The 22,106-nt window shown below is 40.8% G+C and overlaps 1 protein-coding gene across 8 annotated transcripts in view; it reads right to left on the reverse strand.

Annotated features, from left to right (window-relative positions):
* zmynd11 (zinc finger, MYND-type containing 11) overlaps nt 1-22,106 on the reverse strand; it is a 169,752-nt gene that overhangs the window by 70,418 nt on the left and 77,228 nt on the right. For 5 of the 8 annotated variants that reach the window (XM_068007899.1, XM_068007873.1, XM_068007880.1 and 2 more), the window contains 3 exons: nt 19,182-19,317; nt 10,210-10,369; nt 7,607-7,768 (listed from right to left, as the gene is read on the reverse strand). In XM_068007899.1, coding sequence (XP_067864000.1) covers nt 7,607-7,768; nt 10,210-10,369; nt 19,182-19,297 — 438 coding nt within the window. In that variant the 5' untranslated portion in view covers nt 19,298-19,317. Of the gene's footprint in view, nt 1-7,606; nt 7,769-9,867; nt 9,907-10,209; nt 10,370-19,181; nt 19,318-22,106 lie in introns of those variants that run through there. The other 3 variants (XM_068007908.1, XM_068007916.1, XM_068007924.1) reach the window with 3 other exon arrangements.

The following is a 22,106-nucleotide window of genomic DNA, read 5'->3' on the forward strand; positions in this document are numbered from 1 at the left end:
ATCTCTATCCTCAACCACGGTATAGCCAAGTATGTGCGCATGCACAAGACAAGCTTGATGTGTTTGGAAGTATTTTCAGCCAAAAGTAACAAGAGGCCGACCCTACTTGGTGTCTGCCTGAGGTCCTCGTCAAGATAGATGTTGGTGTCAGATCAATTCAATTCACTCCACACGACATTAAGAACTGGCTGAGTGCACTCGCCACAGCAAAGGTTATGTCCCCGATAACTTGTCTGTAGTGCTGAAGACCTGTTTGCCAGAGCTATGCACTCCCCTCGCCAAGCTGCTGCAGCACAGCTATGACACCGGCATCTACTAAACAATGTGGAAGATTATCTTGGTATGTCCTAGCCAAAAAAACAACTACTTTGAATTTCTATAGCGCCTTTAATGTAGTAAAATGTCCCAAAGTGCTTCACAGGAGCGTTATCATACTAAATTTGACAATGAGCTACATAAGGAGATATTAGGACAGGTGACCAAAAGCTTTGTCAAAGAGGTAGGTTTTAAGGAGCATCTTAAAGGAGGAGAGCAAGGTAGAGAGGCTTAGGGAGGGATTGGTGGAAAATTTACGGCACAGGAGGCGGCCATTCAGCCCATCGTGTCCGCGCCAGCCGAAAATGAGCAAGGTAGCATAATCCCACTTTCCAGCACTTGGTCCATAGCCATGTAGGTTACGGCACTTCTGGTGCACATGCAGGTACTTTTTAAACGAGTTGAGGATTTCTGCGTCTACCATCCTTTCAGGCAGTGAGTTCCAGGCCCCCACCACCCTCTGGGTGAACAAATTTCTCCTCAGCTCCCCTCTAATCCTTCTACCAATCACTTTCAATCTACGTCCCTTGGTTATTGACCCCTCTGCTAAGGGAAATAGGTCCTCCCTATCCACTCTATCTAGGCTCCTCATAATTTTGTACACCTCAATCAAATCAACTCTCAGCCTCCTCTGTTCTAAAGGAAAACAACCCCAGCCAATCTTTCCTCATAGCTAAAATTCTCCAGTCCTGGCAAAATTCTCGTAAATCTCCTCAGTACCTTCTGGGGCAATCACATTTTCCTGTAATGTGGTGACCAGAACTGTACACAGTTCTCAAGCTGTGGCCTAACCAGTGTTTTATATAATTCCAGCATAACCTCCCTGCTCTTATACTCTATGCCTCGGCTAATAAAGGAAAGTATCTCGTATGCCTCCTTAACCACCTTATCTACTTGGCCTGAAACTTTCAGGGATCTGTGGACATGCGCTCCAAGGTCCCTCACTGCCTCTACACTTCTCCATATCCTCCCATTTATTGTGTATTCCCATGCCTTGTTTGCCCTCCCCAAATGCATTACCTCACATTTCTCTGGATTGAATTCCATTTGCCACTTTTCTGCCCACCTGACCAGTCCATTGATATCTTCCTGCAGTCCACAGCTTTCCTCCTCGCTATCAACCACACGGCCAATTTTTGTATCATCTGCAAACTTCTTAATGATGCACCCCACATTTAAGTCCAAATCATTAATATATATATTCAAAACAGCAAGGGACCTAGTATTGAGCCCTGCAGAACCCCACTGGAAACATTCTTCCAGACACAAAAACACCCGTCGACCACTACTCTTTGCTTCCTGCCACTGAGCCAATTTTGGATCCAATTTGCTACTTTCCCTTGGGTCCCATGGTTCTTGTACTTTTTGACCAGTCTGCCATGTGGGACCTTGTCAAAAGCAAGGAATTCCAGAGCTTAGGGCCTAGGTAGCTGAAGACATGGCCAGAATTGGAGGAGCACAGAGATCTGAGGGTTGAAGGAGGTTAGAGAGATATGAAGGGATTTGAAAACAAGGATGAGAATTTTAAAATCGAGGCGTTGCCAGACGGGGAGCCAATGTAGGTCAACGAACATGGGGGTGATGGATGAACGGGGCTTGGTGCGAATTAGGATACGGGCAGTAGAGTTTTGGATGAGCTCAAGTTTATGGAGGATAAATCTAACTCAACCACTTACCATCCTATCAGCTGCCTCCCAATCATCAGCAAACAATGGAAAGTGTCCTTAAAAATGCTACCAATGACCTACCCTCCATCATAAGGTATGGGGTGCACGGTTTGGTGATGATTCTTGTGCTCAGTTCCATTCAAAACTTCTCTGATATTGAATCAGCCCAAACTAGCCTACAGCAGCCATTAGACACCATTCAGGCTTGATCTGACAAGTGGTGGGTGACATTTGATTCATACAAGTGCTAAACAATGACCGTCTCAAAGAGAAAGCCCAGCCATCTCCCCCAACCTTCAACGGCACCACCACCGCCAAGTCCTCCACCATCAACATCTTTACAGTCACCTCTGACCGGAAGCTTAACTGGACCAGCCTTCTCAATATCATGGCTTAAAAGACAGGGTAGAAGCTCAGTACTCTGCAATGAGTGGCTCATCTCCTGACCCCTCCAAGCCTCATCACTATTTACAGGACTCAAGTCCAGAATGTGATGGAATAATCACTACTTACCTGGATGGATATATCCGCAACTCTCACGAAACTTGACACCACTCAGGTGAGAGCAGTTTGCTTGATCTGCACACCTTTGCCATTGCATTCAATATCCAACCCCTCGACATCATCATGGCTACAGAGAATACTATCTATAGGATACACGGAAGCAACTTGCCAAACTTACTTCGATAACACCATCCTCTGTGACCTCTACAATGAGACTGAGCAGAGCAGCAATATCGTGGTAATACCAGCTCCTCTGGGTTCCCCTCCAAGTCACACGCCATCCTGACTTTGATATACATCACTGTACCTTCATCATTGCTGGGTCAATATCCTGGAATTCCCTATTTAAAACCATCTTGGGAGCACCATAATAAGGACTGCAACAATTCAAAATGATGACCCACCACATCCTCAGGGCAATTATGATGGGCAATAAATGCAACTTTGCCAGTGTCACCCACATCCCATGAATAAATTTTTAAAATCTTTATCACTCATGCATTAACATAGTTACTTCCTACAAAGAATCCTGGTAGATTCACGAGGCATGGTCTATTGGTCCATACTATGTCAGCTTCTCCAAACAGCTTCTATGGTATTTGGATGAATACTGATAATGTCTTTCAAAATACTCTTGATCATTTGCCCCCTACTACTGACTGTTCCACAATTCACTGATTCTTATCTTGGACTCACAGGAGTCACTCTCCAGTCCTCAAATACAATCTCTGCACTTATGCAGTCTTTGAAAGTCACACCATAGGCTCTCCCCCAAGCAACTCACCATGTTCCACCCCTCTCAGGCCCATCTCCAAAGCCCCAGTCCGAGTTTCTCCCAGAGATAACCCCCCTTCTTTCCTCAGTCAGCCTCTACACCGAGTGGCGACTCTTTCCCAGTGATTACAATCTTCATTGCAAGCTCCACTTGCTCCCTCTCCTCCAAGTTCACTAGTATCCTGTCCTCCCTAAATCTCTCCCTTTGTATAAACTCTCCCATCCATATTAATGGCCATTCCTTCAACCTCCCTTGTATCCCACACCACCCACATCCTTCCACCTTCTTAGAAACCCACTTTGTTCTGCATCCACCCCTGACAAAAAAAAACCTCTTCCTTCAAGTTGCTAACAACTGCACTCAAACTCCCAACTGCCTATCCTTTGGCCTTCCATTTGTCACGATACCTCCCAAATCTGTGTCTACCTCACCTGCAACTGGCTGTTCAAATCTCTCCATTCAGGTTTCCACTCTTCCCACAGCACCAAAACAGCCTTAACCAAAGCCACAATGATATTATCCGTGACTGTGTTGTATTATTCCTCATAGACCACTCTACAGCCTTGAATGAGGTTGACCACACATTCTTGCTCAAACGATTCTCCTTCGCTATTCAACTCATTGGGACTGGCCTCGTAACGGGTCCATTCTTGCCCATCCTATGGTAGCCAGAAGATCTCTACTAATGGCTTCCCATTCCACACATTCACCTCAGGAGACCCAAAAGATCCATCCTTGGCACCCTCCTCTTCCACATCTACATGCAGCCTCTTGCAGACATTATCCAGAGACATGAGGTCAGCTTCCACATGTGCTGATGACTGCTTGTCTGACATCCAGTCTTGAATGAGTCATTATTTCCTCCAGCTGAACATTGGGAAGGCTAAAACCATTGCCTTTGGCCCTGCCACAAACTGTTGCTAACTCTGTCCTCCTCCCTGGCCACCGTCATCATGTCCTGTTCTAACCTGAGATGAGCTGCCCACCCCATATATCTTCATCACAATGATCGCCTACTTCCATCCCCAAAACATCACCCGCCTCTGCCCCTTCCTCAATTGAAACCCTCATCCATGTGTTGGTCACATTCAGACTCGACTATTTCAATGCTCTCCTATCCAGCCCTCCACAAGCTTTAGCTCATCCAAAACTCTGCTCGTATCCTATTATATGCCCTGCTCACCCATCACTCCTGTCCTTACTAACCTACAGTGGGTTTCAACCTCATCAAATTGAAAATCCCCATCCTAATGTTTAATTCTCTTCATGGGCACCCCTCCCCATCTATGAACCCTCCTCCAGCCGACAAAGCTCTTTCTTCTAACTCCAGTCCTTTGTACATTCCCCACCTTAATGGGACTCAAGGCGGATAAATCCCCTGGACCTGATGGCTTACATCCTAGGGTCTTGAGGGAAGTGGCAGTAGGGATTGTGGATGCTTTGGTAATAATTTTCCAAAATTCTCTGGACTCGGCAAAGGTCCCGGCAGATTGGAAAACTGCTAATGTAACACCCTTATTTAAAAAGGGTAGTAGGCAGAAGGCTGGAAATTATAGACCAGTTAGCTTAACATCTGTGGTGGGTAAAATTTTGGAATCTATCAAGGAGACAGTAGCGGAACATTTGGATAAACATAATTTAATAGGACAAAGTCAGCATGGCTTTATGAAGGGGAAGTCATGTCTGACAAATTTGCTTGAGTTCTTTGAGGACATAACGTGCAGGATGGATAAAGGGGAACCAGTGGACGTAGTGTATTTAGACTTCCAGAAGGCATTCGACAAGGTGCCACATAAAAGATTATTGCTCAAGATAATCACTGGATTGGGGGTAATATTCTGGCATGGGTAGAGGATTGGTTATCTAACAGGAAGCAGAGAGTTGGGATAAACGGTTCATTCTCGGACTGGCAACCAGTAGCCAGTGGTGTTCCGCAGGGGTCGGTGCTGGGTCCCCAACTCTTTACAATCTATATTAACGATTTGGAGGAGGGGACCAAGTGTAACATATCAAAGTTTGCAGATGATACAAAGATGGGAGGGAAAGTGGAGAGTGAGGAGGACATAAAAAACCTACAGGGGGATTATAGACAGGCTGGGTGAGTGGGCGGAGATTTGGCAGATGCAATACAATATTGGAAAATGTGAGGTTATGCACTTTGGCAGGAAAAATCAGAGAGCAAGTTATTATCTTAATGGCGAGAAACTGGAAAGTACTACAGTAGAAAGGGATCTGGGGGTCCTAGTGCAAGATCATCAAAAAGTTAGTATGCAGGTGATCAAGAAGGCCAACGGAATGTTGGCTTTTATTGCTCGGGGGATAGAATATAAAAACAGGGAGGTATTGCTGCAGTTATATAAGGTATTGGTGAGACCGCACCTGGAATACTGCATACAGTTTTGGTGTCCATACTTAAAAAAAAGACATACTTGCTCTCGAGGCAGTACAAAGAAGATTCACTCGGTTAATCCCGGGGATGAGGGGGCGGACATATGAGGAGAGGTTGAGTAGATTGGGACTCTACTTATTGGAGTTCAGAAGAATGAGAGGCGATCTTATTGAAACATATAAGATTGTGAAGGGGTTTGATCGGGTGGGTGCGGTAAGGATGTTCCCAAGGATGGGTGAAACTAGAACTAGGGGGCATAATCTTAGAATAAGGGGCTGCTCTTTCAAAACTGAGATGAGGAGAAACTTCTTCACTCAGAGGGTAGTAGGTCTGTGGAATTTGCTGCCCCAGGAAGCTGTGGAAGTTACATCATTAAATAAATTTAAAACGGAAATCAACAGTTTCCGAGAAGTAAAGGGAATTAGGGGTGACGGGGAGCGGGCAGGAAATTGGACATGAATTTAGATTTGAGGTTAGGATCAGATCAGCCATGATCTTATTGAATGGCGGAGCAGGCTCGAGGGGCCGATTGGCCTACTCCTGCTCCTATTTCTTATGTTCTTATCCCACCATTGGTGACTGTGCTTTCAACCACCTAGGCCCCATGCTGTGGAATTCCCTACCTATACTACTTTGCCTCAAAGGAGAAGAGGGAGATGGAGAGGTAGTCCTTAAAACCCCAATTGATCAAGTTTTTGGCCACCTCTAGGAATCATCTTTGGCCCAGGGTCCTTTTTACCCTCCTTTACGCCTGTGTGAAATGCCTCGAGATGTTTGTTTACATTGAAGGTGCTAGATAAATGCAAGTTGTTGAAACTTTGAATATTATATGAACAGATTAACTCCTGTTTCTGGAAGACATTCTCTTCACTGCTTCATAGGTCTGCTTGGCTTTGGATTGTAGAGCTCGGGAGCAAGAAATTCATTTTCATTGCCGCCTGCCAAACAATAAACCATCACTAGATGGAGACTGCCTCTGTACAACACAGAAACTGCCCACAGTAACGCTGAGTATTCTTTGGGATTCCTGTTTGCCTACAAAGATTACAAACTTTTTTTTATTGCATCCTGCCTAGGAGTGAGAAAGTGATTTTCAAATAACCTCCCCAGATATGGGAACAATAATCTAATCACGGTACCACAAGAGGTCAGATTGCCAATTACATCACAGCAATGAAATTTCCTATCAAGACAAAATGTTACACCTATTTTCCAAATTAAATTTCTTGTGCATATATTGTAATTAACTGCGTCAATTCAACGAGTCCATCATTTTGAATTCAAGGTACAGGCAATCTATTTTCTCCCCCCCAAGTTAATCCTTTGTATTTACTCTAGCTGTTTTGCTCTCTGGGGTCATCAATGCCACTCCTGAGTGCTTCCACCAGCAGGTGTACTAGGTGAGTCACTGCTCTCATTTTATAGCTACAAAGCAAAGCTATTTATTATGTAGAATTGATAATAAATACAATTGAAACATAAAAATGCATAACTTATATCTGCATAAATGTTGCATGATGACAAGACTGCATTTAGGATTGAAAAAAAAACTTAAAAGTGCATGGTTTGTAAATGCTTTACATTTTAAACATTTGCAATTTACATTGAATTAACAGTACAGAAACAGGCCATTCGGCCCAACTGGTGTGTGCCAGTGTTTATGCTGCACATGAGCCTCTTCCCACCCTACTTAATCTAACCCTACCTGCATATCCTTCCATTCCTTTCTCCCTCATGTACTTATCTAGCTTCCCCTTAAATGCATCTATGCTATTTACCTCAACTACTCCTTGTGGTAGCGAGTTCCACATTCTCACCACTCTGGGTAAAGAAGTTTTTCCTGAATTCTTTATTGGATTTATTAGTGACACTCTTATATTTATAGCCCCTAGTTTTGGACTCTCCCACAAGTAAAAACATTTTCTCTACATCTAGTTAAAGTACAATTGTACTTACCTTGCACACTTGGCACTGCCAAGGTGAACTGCTGTCTTGTTGCCTGAATTCATCAGGAATACATTTTGGGTGATACACACGGAAGCAAGAATCACAAGTTAGGACCTCTCCCGCCATGTGACATTCCATGCAATACCAGTCGTGGCTTTCTGCATTCCAATCCTACAACAGAAAGAAACAAATGTGTAATTTACAGTAACCAAGCTAAAGCCAACCCATTACAAAAAACATTTTTATATTTTAATAATGACTAGAGGCACATCTGGGGAATAGGGTGGAAGCCAGTGGTAAGGTGGTCAGGGGCAGCTTTAAAATGCTAAACATAACACTAGTTGCAAGGTGCCCCATTAAAAATAGCTTGCTATATGCAATAGCCTCCACACACCACTGGGAAGTAACATTTCATTTTGTCACTATGGATGTGTACAGATGCTGCAATTATAAACTGTTACCAAAATTAAGTTAACACTGAAACGATAATATGATTTCTTAGTTTGGACTGAAGTTCATCACTTCTTCAAAAATGCTTCCGTTTTGCCTAGGCTTTTATTGTATACATGCTGGGCAAGCTGGCAGTAAAATCCAACTCAGGAACAGTTTTGATTTCCACCACTAAATGGCAATAACAAAGTTACTGTAAAAGCAGCAAAATCTGGTTAGTGGACATTTAAAACCATTATTCTGAACACAAATTTTGCTAAAATGTGGTTTTCAAAGACTAGAAAGGCAAGGGATCAATTACATCACCAAGAACAAGTAGCATATGGCCGGCACATCCCAGCCATTTTCTGTCTGTTCACCAAGCTCTGTACATGTATGCTTCCGCACGTGCAAAACTTTACTCACTGGCTTCCAAATGTCACCTATATTAGGAGTCAGCTGCAGGACTATCAGCTCTCATCAATAAAAACGGAGGTTTACAAAATTACCAAAAAGGTTCAATGCAGGCAAGAGGAGCTTTTAAAACCTGGCTTTGTACCAAGCTGCAGTTATACTGCACCAAGTGGAAAATCCAAGCAGTGTGCACCTAATTCCCAGAGGTGGGCTCATATCTCTTGCCTTTAGTGCTGTTGTGAGCCAAATCAGCTGCAGGAAACTGCTTTATATTAAAGCAAAAGCACTGGTCTGCAAGACGAATGATGTTAACATTCAAACTTCTTCTGCAACTTTAAGCAAGGCGAGGAGGAAACAAACAAAAATAACTCACTCAAAAGAGTAACTAATATTCTTTCATGCAATTTTATTTTCATAAGAAATGGAAACATTTATACATTACCAGGCCAGGACCAGTAAAAATGTATACTATTTAGTCTGTCACCCTGTAGTGCAATAAAATTTGCACTGAAGTGGTCTGATTACTTTTGCGACATAATTTTCCCAATACGAGCTTTTAAAGATATGCTGCTGGCACAAAGATAAAATTTAAATATGCAACTATTTGCCAAGCAGGCATTTTCTTGGCCAGTGCTGGGAGCAATGACTGGAAATTCTACCCATGCTGCAAGTAGTTTGGTAACATAATAAATTTGGAATATTGTCCTACAAATTAAGAGGCTCGGGGCCATTATCCTGGCATTCTTGTCCCATCCAATTAGGGTATTTTCTTAAAGCAATCATGTAAAAGAATGAAAATTCTATCTGGTCTTGTCTCCAATAATTAAACAATTGGTATTGCCACCAACCATGTCAACAAGGCACGTTACCTTCCTAAAGCTGCAGGCATCTCACTGCAAGGCTCAAATCTCCCAGCAATGACGACCCGTTAAATATCAACCTAGGCTGGTACCAGTGGCCATACTACTCTATTACCTATCGAGACAAACATTATACCACAGATTCTTACAGTCCTTTTCCATATTACATTGTTTTAAAGCTGAAAGAAAATATCAGCAAAAAGCCAACAAAATGGACTTGGGAAGGCGCTGGTAAATGTCATGCAACCTATCAGTGTCAAACAACTTCTTATTTGGAGCGAACAGTAACTGGGGTTAAACAATATTTAAAGCTGCAGTATACTACAAGAAAGATTTTGGCAAAAGAAAAAGGTGTCTTTTTTTTTAATATAAATACACCAAGGAAGCATTTATTAAAAGTAAAAGTACTTTCACGTTTTGTTAAATAATAAAAATTGAATTTAGGCCAAATGTTCCTAAATGGTCAATTATTACATTATGCGTATTTTAGAAGTTGTCTTGAACACTGAAAACCGTGAGTTTCCAAGGATGTGCCTACAGCACTAGTGACCAATCTTGCAGGCTTACTTGGGTTGTAAAATCACATACGACTGCACAGGATGATGCACTTCAGATGACCTAAAGAGAGTAGGCACAGTCTAAGTAAACATTCAGAACTATTTCTCTGTTACTGTACTTGTCGATTTTACACCAGATCATGGTTTCATAAATCATGCTCCTCCAGAAAGAGGATTCTTAACCACACAGTTATACTGTAATATAATGCAGCTTTACTGTTCTATACACAATGATTTTACATCCTCGTAAGCAAGTGTGCTTTTCTCCCCCTTGGTAAATAATCATTTTCAGCTTCTAATGGCCACTAAACTGAATACATATGGCTCAGTCCTAAATAATCATAATGCTTACAATCTCATCCCCTGGTAGCCAATATCCTTCCTGCTCGATGCCTGCCTTTGAACCCTTGCAGCCCACAGTCAGTGTTTCAACAATCAGGCCGTCTTTTACCGCAAGGCCCAGCTGCCGATTGGCGTCCTTTGGGTGCATACTGTGAAGGCGGGACATGAACCTAAGAGAGAAACCACAGAGACCACCTCAATCAATCATCACTGCTAAATCGAAGAGTAATGTCTAATAAAAACATAACTAACTTAGATGAATTTCTATTAGCGATTTCAATCCTATTAGTTACTTGATATTCTGTGGATTAAATTTTCCATTGCCTACTCAGTAATAAGGCAGATAACAAATACACACATTAGCAAACTGCATGGCAAAATAGGATTGATTTTCAGACCTTTAATTTTAACTTAAACACTTTGCAAATGCCAAAGAGAGAAAACTAATTAAACAGGATACAATTAATTAATTGCCAACATTTCCCACATTGGTTGTAATAAGCAGTTTTGTTTATAGTATTGCTAAAATAAAGTTACTTATCCTAAAACGGGAATTATTCAGAGTTTATTAGTTGCTTGCACTTAGAATCAGGTTCTCAATCAACACTAGGATTATAATAATATTGGGGACAGTATAAAGTTGAAAGTGAAAACCAACTGTAACTAACTGAAATGAAAGTTGTACTTAACTACAGCACTTTAGACCTGACTTAAAAATACTTAAAGACTGGTATTGCACAAATATACAAAGTAAACATGGTTTAGCTTCGTACCCCAAACACATTATATCCAACATAAATACATTTTATGTCATAATGTACATACCATTACTCCATTTTCTTTTACTAAACTTTACTAAATTTTTACTCAATGGTGTCAGCCTTAGCTCAGTGGCAGCACTCTTGGCTGAGTCAGAAGGTCATGGGCTCAAGCCCTACTCCGGAGACTTAACAGAGGACATAATCCATGCTGACACTGGAGTACAGTTCGGCATTGTCAGAGGCACCATCTTTCAGAGGAGACGTTAAACCAAGGTCTGCCCTCTCAGATGGACGTGAAAGATCCCATGATACTATTCAAAGAGTGGGGGAGTTCTCCCCGATGTCCTGGCCAACATTTATCGCTCAACAAACACCTAAAACATATCTGGTCATTTATCTTACTGAGGTTTGTAGGAAATTTGCTGCCTTGTAGTGACTACACCTCAAAAATACTTCATTGTCTGCAAAGTGCTTTGGGGTGTCCTGAGGTCATGAATGGCACTAGATAAATGCAATTTCTTTTTTTTTGTTACTGGTATGAAATACAAGGACCGAAAGTGCTTTCTGTGAATTCTGCCATTAATGGAAAAGCAGAAATTACCCGAAGGGAAATATATTTCAGAAGATAGTGGAAAGTCCATAGGCAAATATAAAAATGGGGCATGGCTAACTAGTGCTTGTTTAAAGAGTACTTATTCCTTACTGCTGCCAACCCTCCCATATTCATTGGGCTATATTAGGAGACTTTATAGGAAAAATGGGAGAGCATAAAAATGTTCTTTGAAGAACTAATTGGAACTGGAAATGTAACCTGGCAGAGCTGACTGGACAAAAACCCAAAAATAACAACAGCTTTGTTGGAAAAGCAGATGGAAACCAGGGAACACAAATCATTTGATAAGCTAAGAATAGCAGAGTTCAGCCTTGGAAAAGGATTAGTCTAGTCTCGAGAAGCTGCCTTGAAACAGAAATATCCATGATTTTGGTTATGAAGAAATTAGGATCTGGGGGGGAAAAAATTTAGACTAGGCGAAAGACAGATTAGGATTCGCCAAAATGCAATGGTCTAGGAAGGCAATTCTAAGCATTTGTGGAAAGAAAGTTTAGGGGGAAATAAGAAATTATAAAGCATCAAGCAACATGAGTAGATAGTCAAACAATTTGAATCAGAGGCTTGGATGTGGTTCACATTCAGGGTTCCCACAAAAACCAGACATCAAGCTTGGGAGGTCCAGCACCAACAAGAGAGCTGCCTATCTGATGGGATGGAGGAGGAAGAGAGTGTCTGCTGGAATTCCCAATTTGGATCACATAACAGCCCTCCTTATCCGATGGGTGCAGTGATAATGGTGGAAACTGTAGAGTCACCTGGAGTCAACCGCCTCTCCTTTCATCTAGAGTCCAGATATATGGGAGAAAATGGAGGGCTGAAAATTTGTTTAATAATTGAACCCATTGCCACTGAAAATGATGTATGTAAATAGCCATTTGGAAGGAATCCTTTGCTTTTTAAAAAAAACCTAAACTGAGGCAGGTCTCACTTGCGCATTTTAGCAACACACTTTTTTTTCCAGAATCCAAGAGATTGGAAGAAGTCAGTTATTCTACCCGAAGTTTCCCCTCACCCCCTCCCCAACAGACCAGTTACATTAGTACTCTATTAGTTGCCAACCTCCTCAGAATGCAACCACACTAAAACAGGAGCATAAAACAATAGGATTTTAATTCACCAATATCGTGCCCATCAAGAAAAATCGTGACTGTACACACACTGGGAACATCTGACTCAATGTTTGATGATGTTTGTACAAATATGGAGAGTGGGGGGGGGGAAATCAGGTCTAGGGAGGCATACAAATGTCATAACAGATTATTTTAAGTGTGTATTTATGCACCTATTCTCAGAACAGACTAAGTACAGCATCAAGACAATCCCAAAGGATGAGTATTTTATGAGTTCATAGAATGATACAACACAGAAGCAGGCCATTCAGCCCATAGCTTGTGTACTATTATTTTGCAACAGGCCATGAAATTTTTAAAAACTCAATTATGAATCAGGTGCACCTAATGTACAGTCACTGTAAAATCAAATGACAATCATTGTAATCTGTTAACAAATATTGTTAACACAGGGTGGAGTTTATTTCAAGATAGCAACACATCATGGGGTTCAGTCAATAATAAATTTGCTCACTTCACTTATAGTTTCGAACATTACCAGAAATTTGAGTATTACTATCTAGCACATCCCCAACCAACGCAAAGGACCCTTTCTTAAAAATGTCAAATAATTTTATACAAGGTGGCACAGTGGAATATAAATAAAACTAGATACTCGAAGGATAGGTCCACGCACATGATTTCCCAGTTTGTGTCAATAATTTCTAATCATTACAATGCTGGGGGGGGGGGGGGGGGGGAGAAAGAGAAGAGAAAAAAAGAGGGGGAAAGAGAGGGAGGGTTGGGGACAGTTAGGAGTACAGGTTAGGTGTTCCACTGGGCCAGTACTGTGCACCTTAGAATAGTGAACTGAAATCAAGCATGGACAAAGGATATATTTGCAGTGACCTTAAAAAAGGGAGTAGAAAATAAATAAATAAAATTTTTGTAATAGTTTTAAAAAGTCAATTTTTGCCATAACAGGATACTTTAAAATCTAATGGAGAAGAGGTTCCCTTGATAAAAATTACTAATCACGTCCAAATGACCCAAACAATTTTTTTAAAAAGAAAGGTAACAACAAAGATTCTGAGTTCAAAACATTAACAGGTCTCTTTTTCCAGATGCTGCTGGGCCTGATATGCATTTGCAACATCGCCTATTTTTATTTCAGTTTGCCAGAATTTGCACACACTCATCTTTTCACCCCCCTTTTTATAAGACATATTCTACTAGCTGATGTCATAAATTGAACAGATCAAATAGGAGCATTCTGAGGGAGTGCCAGATTTGCTGTCTTTTGGATAAGACGTTAAACCAAGGTCCCGACTGCCCATTGAGCCGAACATAAAAAAAAAATCCTATGGCACCATTTGAAGAATGGAGGATTCTCTCAGTGTCCTGGCCAACATTTCTCCTTTGACCAACATTACTAAAAACAGATTGTCTGCTCGTTCATTCATTTGCTGTTTGTGGGACCTTGAGTGCACAAAATGGCCATTTCATTTACCTACACAACAGTAGCTGCACTTCAATAATAATCCAATGGTTGTGAAGTGCTTTAAGACACCATCAGAAGTGATAAAGCACAATGCAAGTGCATGTTTTTTTGTTTTTATACTAAACTTCAACCAATAAAAATCAATATTGAAAGCAGACAGTATCAAAAATCTGACATAATATTGAAGATATATTCAGGAATTTAAACATTATAAATTTTTTTTTTAAAAAAGAGTTTACAATAGCGTGCCATCGGTAATGGGCTATGAATTTTCATTAAATAAAGTGGAATTATAGTAATGTACAGCAAGCAACTCTGGATGCACAGTATTCTTGAAGGAAATTAAGAATTTAGTTCTTCCAATTTGGATTTTGTAGGAAATGCCCCTGTCACAGTAACATGTCAACACTGATTCAAGTCTTGAAATAAGCAGTTTTACAATACAAGTGTACAACTCAATGTATTCCTTTTTAGGATACAATCCTATTGCTATCTTTCATTCCAACTTGATTTACTATATTGCTGCTCCTGAGTGACAGTCCTAGTAAGGAGACAACTCAATAGCACTAGACCAGAGTTGTTTAAATCAAATTTCATCTTGATGGTCCCAATTGTCTTACTGCATTGTAAAGCATATTACTACTCAGTAGGAAAAATCAATGTTGCAAGAATTGCCAAATGCCAAACTATTTCACAATACCACATTTTATTGTACTATAACAGTCATGGTCAAAGAACCCTAAATAAGGCAAGTGATTACTGGTTGCAGCACAGGACAAAATGGAGAGTGGATCTAAACAGCAAATACTAGTGTTACCCAAGGGAAATATATATTTTTTAAAAAGTTACATAGAAAGACAATATCTGCCAAGTGTGGGAACTAAAGGGTTAAATCCATAAACTTGTGCTCCTAGCCACGCTTGAAAGGGCAACGGAGCAGAAACAGGGCTGCAACATTGTAGCGCCGATTCTCCGACCTAACTGGTTGCATGATTGTCCATTTATGGTTCAAGCAAAATGGCACCAAATTTTGCTGGACGATGTTTAACAATACAGCCTAATTGAGGCACCTACTTTACATTCATTAGGTTTTACAATATTTTGGCAAACAAAAAAGGAAATGATGTGAAACACTTGTATGGTACACTTATTCAGCAACTTCCTAAAATGCTCCAAAAGTTAATGGAATTCTGGATCTAAAATGTCATTGGTCTTTAACATCCTTCCATCTCAGGTCCCCAATATTCTTCATTCTGGTGATATCCAGCTTTACCTTCCCACCATCACCCTGAATCCACAACAGTTGCTGTGCTATCCAATTGCCTGTCCAGCAAGACTGAAGCCATCCTATACAGCTCCTACCAGAAAATTTGTACCTTAGCCCCAATTCAACCCTCTTCCTAGCTGCTTGCTCAGGCTGAACCCAACAGCGCATAGTTTAATCCTTGGCACCCAGTTTAATCCTGAGCAGGGCTTCAAACCCCACATCCGATCCATTAAGAATGGATACCTGCACTCAAACACTGCTTACATTAGTTCCTAACACATCCTATGGCTGCAAAAACCCTCTCCCACAGCTTCGTAACCTCCAGGCTAGACTTTTCCAACACTCTCCTCACTAGCCTCTTAGGCCGACTGCATCCTTTCACTTACTAAATTCCACTAACCAATGATCCCTGTCCTTGCCAACTTCTGTGGCTTCCCACTTCAAGCATATTGAATTCAAAATGCTATTCCTGATTTACAAACCCTTCCATGACCTTGTTCCACCCAACCTCTTCAATCTCCTCTACCCTTACTCCTAGCACTACCCTCTACTCTACCAGCTCCAGTCCTGCTTTCCCACCGTGGCACCATTGGGGACCAAGCTATCACCCATAGCTCTGTGGAACTCTCTTCCTAAACCCCTCTACATCCCACCTTTTCAGCCATGCCTTTATTTATCAATCCTAAATCTGCCCTGCATGATGCCCTCCCCTTTAACAAGTAACTGGAGATAATTTACAATGTTAATGGCACTGTGCAAAATTGTTATTTATGTTGCAACTCAGTGCAAACTACATATTGCAGTCATTTTAGTTTTCCCCCCCCCCCCCCAACTCTAATTACATTTCCCCCCAACCACAATCAATTTTGTAAGCTGGAGTAGATAGATAGTTCTCACTTGAGGTTAGACAGCTGGATTTGACAGGATGTCAGAAAACAAATTTAGTTTAATACATGAACACGCAATACAGCTGCATTTAAGTCTGAAGTCAAGGAACGTGCAGACAAGAATACAAAAAAATAATTGGCACTTACTGGCCTTTAATTTAGTTCCTAAATACTAAGGAGTAAAATATTTCCATTTATTATTACATATCAAACCATTAAGTGTCATTCTGAATTGTGACAGAGAGAACAGGGATCAAACCTATTTGCGAGTTACTGTTCCAGGACCTATACATAGCAAGAGTTGGCAGACCCCTGTTCTCAGCCAGTTACACCCTGGGAATCTGTAGGTCAGACCCCAAAATGTATAACTCTCATCCCTTAAAAATGATTCAGTTTCTTATTTTCCATTAACACCTCTATACTTAATCTCTCGCCCAAAACAAACTAAACATGCAAGGGTAGCTGTTGAATTTGAACCTTCCCAAAGCAATGGAAAAGGAGTTGTTTCAGCTGAGTGCTAACATCACCAGCTTCTGAGAGCCAGAAGACACCGACTTCTATAGAGTTTGACACGGTTTCAGAATCAGGTGACCTGTTCAATGTTATTACAAAATTCTAGTCTCAACTCTTTTTCCGGGCCTCTCATTTCTGAAGTTAATCCTTCCAGTTCTGACTAAGAAGCTCAAATAAATATTACACAATATCATGTTTGGATGACACACACACAGCCAGCAGCTATTGTTCAGTCTCAACAATTCAATGTGCTCTTCTGTTAAGAACACCAGCATTCTCACTGTACATCATTAGTTAATCCACATTCCAGCTTGCAAACAAGGCGTGCAAAGGATGGGCCCGGGGTGGGGGTGTGATGATATTGGGACATCGCCCATATGACCGATTTTAAATACATCCTAAAGGGAAATGGTCACTTATGATTTCTTTTATGAGCTGAACACTATGCTACATGAAGGCTGCAAGAATGGAGAGGAAACTTAGAAATTGATGTTAAATGTATTGACTAAAACTTTTTAAAAAAATACTACTGCCTGAAACAAATTGGTACTTAAGTGCCTAACAGAGCAACCCAGTTGGGAGCAATACACAGTGCCATATAACCTGGCCACCCTGTGAAAAGATAGTTGCCAAAGAATAACAGCAGGAAGATATCGTTTTGGATATTTCATATAAATTTTGCTCTTCCATGAATAGCACACAGCCATGTTAGGAAAACCACCTTGCTGGATCGATTTATTAATCAACATAATAGCAACAAGCAAAGAACAAAGTTTCGTAGAAGGATAGAATGATACAGCACAGAATGAGGCCATTCAACCCAACGGGCTTATGCCGGCTCTTTGAAAGAGTTATTCAATTAGTCTCTTTCCCCATAGCCCTGCAAATTTTCCCCCCTTCAAGTATTTATCCAATTCCCCATTGAAAGTTATTATTGAATCTGCTTCCACCACCCTTTTAGACTGCATTCCAGATCATAACTCGCTGCATAAAAAAAATGATTCATGTAGCTTCTGGTTCTTTTGTCAATTGCCTTAAATCTGTGTCCTCTGGTTACAGACCCTTCTGCCACTGGAAACAGGTTCTCCTTATTCAGTCTATTAAAACCCTTCATGATTTTGAACACCTCTATTAAATCTCCCCTTAACCTTCTCTGCTCTAAGGCTAACTACTCCAGCTTCTCTAGTCTTTCCACGTAACTGAAGTCCTGCATCTCTGGTACCATTCTAGTAAATCTCCTCTGCACCCTCTCTAAGGCCTTGGAATCCTTCCTAAAGTGTGGTGCCCAGAATTGAACACAATACTCCAGCTGAGGCCTAACCAGTATTTTATAAAGGTTTAGCATAACTTCCTTGCTTTTCTAACTCCAAGGATCCCGTATGTCTTTAACAGCCTTCTCAACTTGTCCTGCCACCTTCAAAGATTTGTGTACATACACCCCCAGCTCACTCTCTGTTCCTGCACCCCCTTTAAAATTGTACCATTTAGTTTATATTGCCTCTTCTCATTCTTCCTACCAAAATACATCACTTCACACTTCTAGACTACATGAAGATGATCACAAAAATAATTTGCAGAGAAACAAAGGAAGGAGCAAGCTTTTCCTCTTAACCTATTCATGGTATACATTGCATTTTCCCTCCCTTATCTCATTTTGCCCAGGAAATCAATAAGCTGAGCATTTTTATAAGATCTAGTGAAAAGAATGAGAGAGAAAAAATGAAGCATCCTTTGGGGGAGGGGGCAAAGTGTGCATTTTTAATCTTGTATGCACTACAGTAATGTACAGGTGGAGTCTGTCATTTACAGTTTCTGCAAATTAAATGTTGATTGCACCAATAATATCTTGTTACAATATTAAATTTCACCTGCAAGTTTCATATTTTGGACAAAAATGCCTAATCATTAGAATGCAGTAGGTTTAAAAGGCAGGCTCACAAATGTGAAATAAAGTAATGTAGAGTTTGGATCCAGAAATAGGACCTGCAAACAAGAATTAGTTATGTTGCTTTTATTTATTTATTTTTAAAAAAAAGTTATATTGACCCAGTCCAAAAGACCTGGAGATTTGTCCACCTAACATTTACTACACTCCAAAAGAAGCTGATTTTGTGCAGAAACACACAAGTTTGATAAAATGCTATATAAATGTTAAGTACTGTTATCTATAACCTTAGGTGCTTTTCACATTTACAAAACGGCAAAATTAAAATGATCAGCTATTTAGGTTCGTCCTTATTTACCAACAAGCTAGTAAGTATTCAGAGAGAATCTGGTTATATTATGCATTAAAATGCGGTTGAGTGCAATTTTTTTTTGAAGAAAAAGAACTCCACTCGGCAAATTCTCTATAAAACTATTTAAAAAGCCAGTTTTTAATTAAAGACATACTTTGTTATCCTGTCCAAGTTGGCAATTTGCTTCTGATTGCGGATGACTTCAATGGCATTCCAGAGTCGCTGGACCACTTGCGAGTCTGACAGCCTCCTTTTTGTTAGACGAGCCATGGTCTTATCTGGTCAGTGAGCTGCATCAAAAGAATAAAGACAACAGGGTTAGTCAAGAGTAGTACTACTGGTCTTAAACCCTGCTTATTTATTCAGTTGCAGAAGGCAAAGATTCAGATAATGACCTTTTTTTGGCATATTTCCTTCTTTAAATAAAGGTCAAACCACCAAAATTTTGGAAGTGAATTTTATGCAGACAATAATTGCATGTTTTGAGAAAGAAAGAAAAATGAGTAACTATTAAATAGATGGGATAAAGCAGAAAGAAACAAGGGGGCAATGAACAAAAGATATCTTTTTATACAGCAAGATTAGGCAAAAAAGGAAAACGAATGAGCAAATATGCAGAGTAACCAAGTAAAGTAATGAGATCAACTTTGAAACCTAAAGCACTGGAAGCCAATGATTTCTAAATTGTAACTTGTTATTTGGGTCCCTGAGAAGAATCCATTGCCCACAGCACAGTTTACAATGTTACATCCAGGATAATTAGTAGTCATTACTGGCACTTCCCGTTCCTCCAATTTCGTCGTCCCCTCATTTTCTCTCCCCATTAACCAATACTACTTTGATGTTGACCTACAAAAAGGTACATTTGAACAATGCCCAATTAGAGAGTTATGGATAATACCCATTTTTAAAAGCCTTTTGCTGTGATCCTGCATCAGTTCATGCTCACCAGTTAGAATGCTGGAGATGACGGTCTCTCTCCTCTTTCGTTGGCAGTGGAATGGTTAAATGATTCACTGACTTGTTTAACCAAGTATTCTAATCATTTTGATAATTACAATAAAGATAACTAATCTACCCTTTTCACACAACATAGATTAAGATTACACAGCAATCTTAAATAAAAACACCATTTGGACAGTGTCTCCTCCTGGGTCTCCCCATTCAGGACTTCCCTCTAAAACCTAACTCTAATTCTCACTATTGGGTGTCTGTAGTATACAAGTCACCCTTATAACAAATTGCATTTATATATCACCTGTATCATAGCATAATGTCCCAAAGCTCGGCACAGAGAAAGGGAAGAATGAACATCAAACCTTTGTGGGGGGAGTTGAGAGGTCACAGAATACTTGACTAAAGAGATTGGTCTTTCTTAAAAGCCTCCTGGAGACCAAACAAGAGGAGGCAGAGGGGTTTAGGAAGGGCGTTCCATAAAGCAGGGCCAAAGTTGCTGAAAGTTCTGCAATGATAATGGAGCGGAGAATGCACAGAAGACCAGAGCTGGGGACCTAGAGTACATGGGAGACACCTCAGGCTGGAGGAGGCAGAGGCAGGGTGAGGCAAGGACACAGAGGGGTTGAGCCAGCTCAACATGAATTTTAAATTCAATGCATTTAGGACATGGAGTCAGTGTAGATCAAAGGAAGTGTGGGTAGGTAAAGCAGGACTCGTGCAGGATAGAGTTTGGAATTTGCAGAGAATGGAGGTCCGGAGGTCAGTAGGTCAGTGAGTAGGTTACTGAAGAGATAGAGTCGACGAAAGACTAGATAAGGGTTTTCGTGACAGTGGGGAAACAGAAAAGATGAGTGATGTTGCAAAGATGGATAGGTTTATAGGATCTGAAACTTAACAGGACACCAATGTTTCTCACAGCCTGGTCAGCCTCAACCAGTCATGAAGGGATGGAGTCAGTGGCAAGGGAGCGGAATTCTCTAAATGGGTCCAAAACTGGTGGGTTAGGTCTTCCCTTAGTCATGTTCTGATATCCAAGGGCAGATCTGCAAATAGCAGATCAATAAACCACTTCAAAAGGAACCCAATAATATACTCCCTACCTGAAAAAGGTTACCAAAGAAAAACCATAACACTGAATCAAATAAAAATGTCACTTTGTAACTGTATATAGATACACTGTATATAGTACAGTTAAAATTACTGAGACACTAGTTTTAAATCATGAGCCAACTAACGCAGTAAAATCTTTAATAAATTAGCACCCAGTGGAAAGACTGCCATATGGAAATCATTAATTATTTTCTTAATTTCTCAGAATGTGGGTGAAACTGGCTAGGCTGTATTTATTTCCCCTCCTAGTTGCCCTCAGAACGTGGTGGTAGGCCTAATCTTCGAACCGTAGAACTGGGGCTAAAAGGGTTGAACTATCAGGAAAGGTTGCATAGACTAAGCTTGCATTCCCTTGAATATAGAAGATTAAGGGGTGATCTACTTGAACTGTTTAAGATGGTTAAAGGTGGGAGAGTCCAGAACAAGGGGGTGTAACCTTAAAATTAGAGCTAGGCCGTTTAGGGGTGATGTCAGAAAGCATTTCTTCACACAAAGGGTAGTGGAAATCTGGAACACTGTCCTGCAAAGGCTGGGTCAATTGAAAATTTCAAAACTGAGATAGATAGATTTTTTGTTAGGCAAGGGTATTAAGGGTTAAGGCTTACGGAACCAAGGCAGGTAGATGGAGTTAAGATACAGATCAGCCATGATCTAATTGAATGGCGGACCAGGCGCGATGAGCTGAATGGTCTACTCCTGTTCCTATGTTCCTCTTGCTAGTGCTTCTCCCATGATGGTGTTTGATAAGGAATTGGAAGATTTTGACCCAGTGAAAATTAGAAAGTGGTATATGACCTGGAGGTGATGGCGATCATGATCTTGCTGCTTTGGTCCTTTCTGGCGATAAAGGTTGTGGGGCTTGAAGGTGCTGTTGATGTAATCTTGGTGAACCGCTGCAGTACATTCTCTGGATAAAACACACTGTTGCCACAGTGTGCCGATGGTGGAGTTCATTTTGAGTTCTGTGGAGATCACCAACACTAAGGCTGGATTTATACTGCATGCTTTGAGA

Source organism: Heptranchias perlo, chromosome 2, assembly GCF_035084215.1.
Source record: "Heptranchias perlo isolate sHepPer1 chromosome 2, sHepPer1.hap1, whole genome shotgun sequence".
NCBI classification, from domain to species: Eukaryota; Metazoa; Chordata; class Chondrichthyes; order Hexanchiformes; family Hexanchidae; genus Heptranchias; species Heptranchias perlo.